The sequence below is a fragment of the Cajanus cajan genome, chromosome 1 (assembly GCF_000230855.2).
Source record: "Cajanus cajan strain Asha chromosome 1, NIPB_CcT2T_4, whole genome shotgun sequence".
In the NCBI taxonomy this organism is placed as follows: Eukaryota; Viridiplantae; Streptophyta; class Magnoliopsida; order Fabales; family Fabaceae; genus Cajanus; species Cajanus cajan.
Window position 1 is genome coordinate 31587016 of NC_138517.1, and position 9237 is coordinate 31596252.

Here is a 9237-nt window from a genome sequence, read left to right on the forward strand (position 1 = left end):
CTCTTCTCCAAGTTATGAATTTCCTTCAGCCCCTAGCTATCCCCTATTTATAGGCAACCTGGGGTACCCGGAACGACCGTACTGAATTCGGAACGGCCCGTTCCGGATCCTTCGAATCTGTGCAAATTTTTGAACTGGAACGGCCCGTTCTAAAGTCGGAACGACCCGTTCCCAAAAAGCAGAACGACCCGTTCTAAAACCAGAACGGCCCGTTCTCAATCTCAGCAAAACGGCCTGTTCTCCTTCCGGAACGGCCCGTTCTAGGCCCGTTCCCAACTTAAAAATTTAGCTTATTTTTAATGCTCAGAACGGCCCGTCCCACTTTCGGAACAGCCCGTTCCGAGTTACTCAAATACCCCTAATACCTTTATAAAATTACGAAAATGTCCTCAGTAATTACAAAAATGTCATTACTAATAAAAATATCCTTTTAAAGAAATTGGGGTGTTATAGACGCCACCTTTGAAGAACATGATCCAAGGAGTCAAGGTGTCCTCACATTGATCAACCAATCCATCAATGCTAGTAAGGATGTCATCCGATCCAACTGTTGAATTTAAAGTTTTTAATGCATAGATCAATTCTGTAAATGTTTTAAAAAATTAAAAACCATTTAATATTTCGTTTCATTAATTTAAATTGATGGCTAATCATAAATATTTTTTATATGTTGATTTGAATTAATGAAACGAAGTATCAAATAATTTTTAATTTTTTTAAAAGTTTACAGATATGATCCACTTTAAATTCAACAGTTAGATTGCTAAAATTTGATATATAGAATATAATTTATTAAAAAAAATAAGTTTAAGTAATCTTACCCTTGCAACAGACGAATCCCTCCTCCTCATATGACAAATAAATATAAGTATTGACATAAACAAGACATTAAAACACGTTAACTATAATATCAACCAAAAGAATAAATAAATGTTGCTTCATTTGCAATTTAACCAACCATGTTATGATAATATTTTAGCAGATTTTTTCAAAGCATCTCTCTATATTTGCACTATGCTCTTAGATTTGGTGTTATGTGAGCAAATTCATTTTTGTATGTCTAAGATTGATGTCTTACATGTGTGGGTTCCACTTTGTGGAAAATAGGGATTACAATGTGCCTATATTTGTCTTTGCATTCAAGTATTTTCACAACTTCTTCTAAACACCAACGCGAAGAAGCATAGTGATGTGAAAATATGATCAATGAAATGAAAGATCCTTTCAATTGCTGCAACAAGTGATGGCCATATTTCTTCTCCCTTCTGAAGCTATAATCAACAAAAGCATTTATCTTCTTTCTTTAAAAGGTTTTTTTTTTATTATTTCTTTTATTTTTTACCATTACATCCATTCTAACATTTAATAATGTGAAAGTCCTTGTCTTCAAAATATTGGACAAAATGTCCCTATTTTTAGTGCATTGAGTTGTCAGGTAATTTTTTAATTAATTTTTTTATTTTTAATTTATAAAATATATTTTTAATATAATAAATATATTTTAAAATATGAAAATATAAATTAAAATAAAATATATTATTATATTAATTAAATTATTTAAACATGTAATATTTTTTAAAAATATTTAAAATATTTCTTTTGTTTGATTGAAAAGAAAATAAAAGGAAAAAAAAAGAAGAAGAGAGGAATTGAGTTTAATGACATTCTTGCAACAATCTTTTTCTCCTACATTACTTCATGATTTATATGAATTATACATGAAATAAAAAAAAAACATTAATTAACCATTTAATTTTATTATGCATCATAATTTTAAAATAAAAGAATTAAAAAGAAAAATCAAAAATCAAAAACCCTAAACTAAAGAAAAAGAAGCTAGCAGGTATAAAAAGAAAATGGTGACAACATGCGATTAACATTAACCTCGAATATGTACGTATGACTTTCAATTTAAGAAACAATTTCATTGACAAATTTACAATAGTGATGGATAAAGCAATTGCTTCTTTACCTTTACCACCCCAAAGTGAGAATCTGGTTCACATTCTTTTGAAATTGGATAATAAAGTTTGGAATAAATATAGCAAAGAATTATATTTTACTCCTCATCCAAGTAAAATAATATATTTTAATTTCAATTTAGTTTTATAAATCGGATATTTTTAAAATTATTATTTGTTGTTTCATCAAAGACATGGCGCAACGTCATTTACCGACTATCTATTAAAATATTAACCCAACATTCTACTGTATTTAAATTTATAAACATATTAATTATCATATTAAACAATAAATATTACTGTCTATGTTAATAAACATAATTGTCTTTTTATTACATACTTTTGACAAGGATTAGAATCTCCCATCAACAGATTAATAGCTTGTAGCGAATTAAAACACAGATAACATTACTATATTTAAATATATAAATATATTATCATATTAAACAAAAATATTATGATTTAAGATTTTTTTATAATTAAATTGTTGACACGAAATATCCAATTATTTGTCTGTGATTAATTACTGCCAAAAAAAAAAAAACCTGACTGGACACCTTTAAAAAAAACTAACCTCCCAATCATGCTTTTTATTAGTTAGTATGTATTAGCTTAAGTTGTGGTTTTCTCATTTTAAAATTGCATGCAAATTTTATTGGCATACAAACAAGTTTCACATCGATAAAATAATAAAAGAAATAACAACTTATATAATACAAAAATACTTCAATAATCAATAAGCCTTTTGAGTAATGGCTAAAAAGCAAAACCGTTTAAGCTCAAAGCGGACAATATCTTGTAGAGTATGTTTGTCTAATAACTTATAAAAAATAATACTCATAAATAACTAATAAAATAACCCCCAACAAATTTTAAAAGAATAAATCTGGTTTAATTTCTTTTAAAATTATCTAATAAAGTTTGAAATAAATATATTAATTATCCAAGCAAAACATTATATTTTATTTTTTAATTTCTTTATCAACTTGGTATATTTTTAAGGGAAATGTTATGGTACCCATGAAAATCGAAGGGTTTTAGTATATTAAATTATGTGAATAAATAAATTTTATAAAATAAATTCAAAATAACATAAATTTTAGATTAAAAATTTGTATAAAATGAATCAATAAAAAAGACTAATTAAAAAAAATCAAAGATCAATTTTCATAACAAATTTTGTTTATATATGAAAAAATTAAAAAATTAAAAACAAAAAATTATAATAATATTATTAAAACATTAAAATAAAAAATAAATAATACAACTGAAAAACTAATTTATACTATAAATTAAAAAAAATATCACCAAAGAAAAACTAAAACATATTAACAAAATATTAATATTAAACTTTTTAATTATAATAGATGCTACATTAAGATATAAATTAAAAAATATAAAAATAATACAAAGATATAGAAAATTTTATACAGATAAATAATTAAAAATATTAAATAAAAATAAAAATAAAACAAGTAATTATAATAAATAAAAATAAATAAATAAAATAATTGTTCCAGTACCCTACAATTATAGTGAGTACCGTAAAATTTCTCTATTTTTAAATAACAACAGTCAACAGTTATTTCTGTGTGATTTCTTGTAACTCGAAATTAACATTTTCAAGCACGAATTTAGGACTTTTCTTTCAATAACACCATAGCATGGTTTTAACATGAATATTTTAATTGAAAAAAGTAGTGAAGCAAATAATACTCCACGTGCAGCTATTACAGAGACTCAAAAACATACTTTCACACAAATCTCAAAGTGAATAAAAGATCAACTTTAATTTGTGGTTGCAACCTGGCAATCAAATAGAATTATTTGCTCTCAACTTCCTACTAAGCATTTTATTGCCCATTTTCCTTCTCTGATACTACCTATGATAATTTTGGGATGGTTTCTGCAGCAAGTACAACTGATTGATTCCATGCAAGCACTTTGGATTCTGATAACCAAGAGATAGTGCACAACCTTCATGTGTTAGGGCTAAATGCATCATCCCTTCTGAAAAGGAAATTTTCACCAAACAAGAAAAAATGGAAACTGTTGAATATATGAATTTGAATGCCTCAACTAAGTCTTTTGTCAAATCTTTATACCAAACCATATCACATGAAAGAAATAGATAACACAAAAGAATATAGTGACAACAATATCATACCAACTCGAAATCTGATTATTCAATGTTTTCATCTGAATAGTGTGTTTCGAATATGGAATGAAGCCTAAAAAACATAGACAACTAGTGTAGAAAGTTCTGTTAATTAATTTAATTTTTACATATTTAGTCCTCATCAATCATCACATTTTTATGATAATTTTTTCTCAATACTTAAAAAATAAATATAGTACACTCAATAGTACCTTGTGACTAGTTTTTTTAAACTAGCAGTTAATTTTACCTTTTCTTATGTACTTTGGGGTCGAGGAAGTCAAGGTAGGGGGAGCATTTGTCTCGCCTAGACCTTGTACAACTTAAAAACTTTACAGCATAAAGACACAGTAACAGGTAATGGAAGAATTAATATTCAAAATATGTCATAATCAAGAAAAAGTGATACAACTTGAGAAATTATATGATCTTCATTAGCTGGTAAGGGAAGAATTAAAGGAAATAACTTATTTATTTGCTACAAAAATATTGATAACACCAAAGCAAGACCAAAACATTCAGTTTCAGAATAGAGTAATGCTGTATAGTCCAAATCCATCGTCTGAAATTTTTTCCAAACACAAAAGATTCAAGTCAGTGAACTTACACATTTGACTTTTCAAAAAATTTTAACGTTCGGAAGATATTTTGGAATTTAAATTCGGAGGATTTAGCATTTTTGTTCAGAATATATACCTTATCCTATAAATTTACAACCATGTAGAGCCACAATTGTAATGTGCATACTTGAAAATTAATTATCACAATCATTACTTCGTCCATGGTCATATTCCTTTTCAGTAAGGGTTCTCCGTAGTTTTTAGTAGGCTTGCATATTGTTGTCTTTTGAGTAATAGTTACTTGTACTTACTTGCTTAAGAGCTTAGTAGGTTCAAATGTTAACTTTTTAATAACTTAATGTTGTAACCAAATAAGTTAATATAATATGAAATGACAGAGTCTTCTAAATCAAAGATTTGGTTGTAGACTGGAGGAAGGAAATACCTGAGATTATAGGAAGCACACAACCCAATTCCACGTGCTTAATGGAACTGAGACATTGACATTTGTTGAATGAAATTGTTATATGTCGAGCTGGTTATTGCACTGACCCCGAATCCTAGTACCATATCCGGCCGCATGACAGTAGTTTTTCTGAAGAGTGTGTGATATGTGTGTAACACTATTTGAGCTTGGATTTTAAAGCTTGTTTGATTTTGGGCTCTACTATTTAGGAAGTTAGAACATCTTCGATCGTACATCACACACACATGATTCGACTCAATTGTCCAACGACAATAATCTATGATCATTTCAACACTGTCCCTTTCACCTTCACCATCACCGTCACTTAAAGTGATTTTAACTGTAAGTTCATTTTCAATTGCTGTTCCTTCATAGTTACCAAGGACGAAGCCAAAAATGAAGTTAAGCATGGGAGAGGATGGAGTAGAAGAGAGATCAATAATTACATAATTATTTGTTCTCTTATACTCCAACCACTCTGGAACAAAGCTTCCAGGATACACATAAACAACTTTATTGTGATCTGCAAAATTCATCACACTGATTTGTGCATTCAACTGAATAGCAACTAGAGAATGTTGATCCAAGTTCAAGCAATTCCATAACAGAACTCGTGTCCTGTTTGCCCTTAATTGTTCAACAGATGTTGAAGGGAGCAATAACATTGTCTTCAACGATTTGCAATCTCTAGCGTTTATATTTTTCAAGGATAGGGGAAGCATTGGTAGAGTTTGAAGTGAACTGCAAGATTGGGCATCTAAAGTTTTAAGGGAAGGGGGAAGATTTGGTATGGTGTGAAGTGATTTGCAGTTTCTGAGTTTTAGAGTTTTAAGGTATGGGTGAAGCTTTGGTAGAGTTTGAAGTGATTCACAGTTTTCAGCATCTAAACATAAAAGGGACTGGGGAAGCTCTGGAATACTTTGAAGTGATTTGCAGTTTTTGATTTCTAGAGTGTAAAGGAATGAGGGAAGCTCTGGTAGAGTTTGAAGTGATTCACAGTATTTGGCATATAGAATTTTAAGGGATTGGGGAAATTTTGGTAAACTCTGAAGTGATGCACAGTTTGTAACATTTAGAGTTTCAAGCAAATGGGGAAGCTTTGGTAGAGTATGAAATGAAGTGAATCGGACATCTAGAGTTTCAAGTGATGGGGGAAGCTCTGGTATTGTTTCAAGCTCACGGCAACAACTTAGTTTTAGATGTAGCAGTTGCGTAAGATTGTTGATGGATGAAGGTAACCTCTGAATGCCACTTCCTGTTAGATCTAGTGATTTAAGCTTTCTTTGATGTCCAAATGACGAGGGAAGTGCTTTCATTTTCTCTGTCCATGATAAGTCCAATTCTTCCATATTTTTTGATATAATTGAGAATTCAGTAAGACTCTTACAATAATCAAGGATGAGATAATTGAGGCTATGCATATGGGAATCACTTGAAAGTATGGTAAGGGATCTACAGCTACGAAGATTCAATTTCTCAAGTTTGGCTAGAGAGAAAATAGATGGATGCACAGTAGTCAACCTATAACAAAAAGAGAGATCCAATACTTCAAGATTTATGGCTTTAGATAAATCTGGCAGCTCCTTTAACTCATAAGAATGCTCGAGGTAAACACCTTTTAAACTCACCAGGTTCTGTAATAAAACAGAGATATCAAATGCACTAAATTAGTTAATTTGGTCTCAACGATGCAACAATAAAATTATAACAGTGAGATACTTATTTACCTTCACTCCATCCCAAAGTTTTTCCATTTTGCTCACTTGTAATTTCAATATTACTAGTTTTTCGGCATAAAAGTTTTGTGGCAAGGATTTTAAAGGGTAACAATCCCAAGAAAGAAATCTTAATTCAGTTGCCAAAAATAGAGGTCCTTCACCAAGTTGATTTTCGAAACCATATGCATCTAATTCGCTTGAAATTTCCAGAAATTTTAGTATGCTCATCTTAGCAAATATGTGAGGCCTTAACTTTAGTCCCCTAACTGTTGTCAACTGAATTCGTATGCTTCTAATGGCCTCAGTAACCTGCCATCAATGTTAAAGAAAATTTTTAACCATCACCAAAAAGCCACATTTCTCTAATAAAGAAAATTCATATGTCATTAAAAAGATATAATTAGTTAGGATTTAAACCTTGTCATTTTTCAGTACTTCATAAATGTCATTGGGATCCCATAATCGGCTGCGGCTTCCAGGGTCTTCAATAGACTCTTGACGAACAATCTCACATCCCATTTCTTGTAAACTATCATGCATAGACACAATATTATCCTCTGAGAAAGATATCAGAGCTTTGTCTTTCAACCTTTCTAGCCCAAAAATCACTGAATTATCACTTTTATCATCTTTCAGTAAAGATTTTAGATTATCTACATTTATCTTTGTAGACAATTTGAGAAAGAAACATGCAAGATCTAGAAAAATTTGTTTCTCTTTGCGATCTAGATCATCAAAACTGAGTTTCATTTTGTCGTAAACTTTCGTAGGAGGAATTTTTTCAAGTTTGGATAATTCACTTTCCCATACTTCCTTATTTTTTCCACAAAGAAGACGAGCTAAAACTTTAAGCACTAATGGAACACCTTTGGCATAATTGACCACCTTTTTTGATAGCTCATTGTACTCCTTGTGAAGATCACTTTTGTTAAAGGCATTCAAATTGAAAAACTGAAGTGCTTCACTGGGACTGAGTTCTGTAAGCCTATATATCTCATCAGCTTTGTTAGCATTAAGCACTTGCTCATCTCTTGTAGTTACAATTATTCTGCTACCTGATCCAAAATTATCAAGAGTTCCGAGTAAATTTTGTAGGTGATCCAAATCATTCACATCATCAAGAACAATAAACACTTTCATGCGACCAATTCTTCTTACAATATCATCAGGCAATGTGTCCAATGTATTAATTTTCACATCACCTTCTAACAATTCAGAAAAGATTTCATTCTTCAAAGGAAGTATTCCATGTTTGCTTGATTGTTCTCTTTCATTTGCTAAAAAATAACAGCCTTCATATTCATACAGTAACTTATTAAATACTTCTTCTGCGAGGTTGTCTTGCCAATACCGCCCATACCCCAAATTCCAATAAGACAAACGTCTTTTGGTTCTTTGTGTTTGCGTATCATTGATTCCACAATAGCAATTTTCTCATTAATTCCAACAAGTCCTTTTGAGTTAGCGTGTGGTTCAGCCAACTTTGACAACAAAATATTGACAATTTCTTTAATCAGTTCAGCTTCATTTCTATATGATACAAGCAAAAAGAGTTTGGTGTTAAAAATCAATGTAAAGTAAATAACGAGACTATGTCAGATCTATCTAGAAGACCAAAAATCTTTAAAGAAATTAACATTTAGAAATTGAAATATACAAAAATCTATTACATGGTAGTAATTTAACCACAAAATTCAATGGACAAGCAAAGCATCGTTGATCAATCAGAATTCTAGCATAACAGTATTGGCTAAAATAAAACCAGTAGCAGAGGTAATGACTGAAAAGCATATAACTAATTTAAGAAATAAAGGTAATATCATCTTGCAATTTAACCAATCATGTTATGATAATAAGCATATAAACTATATTAGAACAAGAAAACATAGAACATTTATGGGAAAAAAACATCTTACTGAAATTTTGATGAGTCAATCCCAGACAAATCAGCAGACTTATTCAAAACACTTTTCCAGAGATGCACCTTGGTCTTATGTTTTCTTTCATGCTTAGCAAGCGCAGTTTTGTAACTCCCCAATTGATGTCGTACATGTGAGGGTTCTACATGGTAGAAAACAGGAATCACAATCCGTCCATGTTTCTCTTTGCATTCAAGTATTTTCACGAGTTCTTCTAAACACCAACGAGAAGAAGCATAGCCTGGTGAGAATATGATCAACAAAATGGATGACCCTTCAATTGCTTCAACAAGTTCTGACCATATTTCTTCTCCCTTCTTAAGATTTTTATCATCTACAAATGCATTTATTTTCTTCCTTTGAAAAGTGTCAATCAAATGGCTAAGAAACCCTGAACGAATGTCCTCACCCCTGAAGCTAACAAAAGCATCGTACTTCACTTGAGGAGTGTTGTT

The 9237-nt window shown here is 30.4% G+C and overlaps 1 protein-coding gene across 3 annotated transcripts; it reads right to left on the minus strand.

Moving 5' to 3' along the window:
- Nucleotides 1–3580: 3580 nt before the first annotated feature.
- Nucleotides 3581–8920, minus strand: LOC145949378 (disease resistance-like protein DSC1). Of its 3 annotated transcripts, XR_014427572.1 has the most exons (6): nt 8780–8920; nt 7281–8393; nt 6873–7172; nt 5125–6779; nt 4370–4681; nt 3581–3971 (listed from the first exon to the last, which is right to left on the minus strand). XR_014427572.1 is itself a non-coding variant. In XM_083059177.1 (5 exons), the coding sequence occupies exons 2-4, from the start codon at nt 8001–8003 to the stop codon at nt 5163–5165; spliced, it is 2640 nt and encodes an 879-aa protein (XP_082915303.1). In that variant the 5' UTR covers nt 8004–8393; nt 8780–8920; the 3' UTR covers nt 3581–3971; nt 5125–5162. The 3 variants fall into 3 exon arrangements, 2 of the variants coding, with proteins under 2 accessions (XP_082915303.1, XP_082915305.1); XM_083059177.1 differs by lacking the exon at nt 4370–4681; XM_083059179.1 differs by having other exon boundaries at nt 3581–4681.
- Between the last annotated feature and the right edge of the window lie 317 nt (nt 8921–9237).

What these genes read in the sequence shown, in the direction of transcription:
- LOC145949378 (XM_083059177.1), bottom strand. Translation starts at nt 8,003, where the DNA reads ATGAAAGTGTTTATTGTTCTTGATGATGTGAATGATTTGGATCACCTA. An exon ending in AAGTACTGAAAAATGACAAG is followed by an intron (nt 7,173 to 7,280) that starts GTTTAAATCCTA and finishes CATTGATGGCAG; the next exon opens with GTTACTGAGGCCATTAGAAG. An exon ending in AACTTTGGGATGGAGTGAAG is followed by an intron (nt 6,780 to 6,872) that starts GTAAATAAGTAT and finishes GTTTTATTACAG; the next exon opens with AACCTGGTGAGTTTAAAAGG.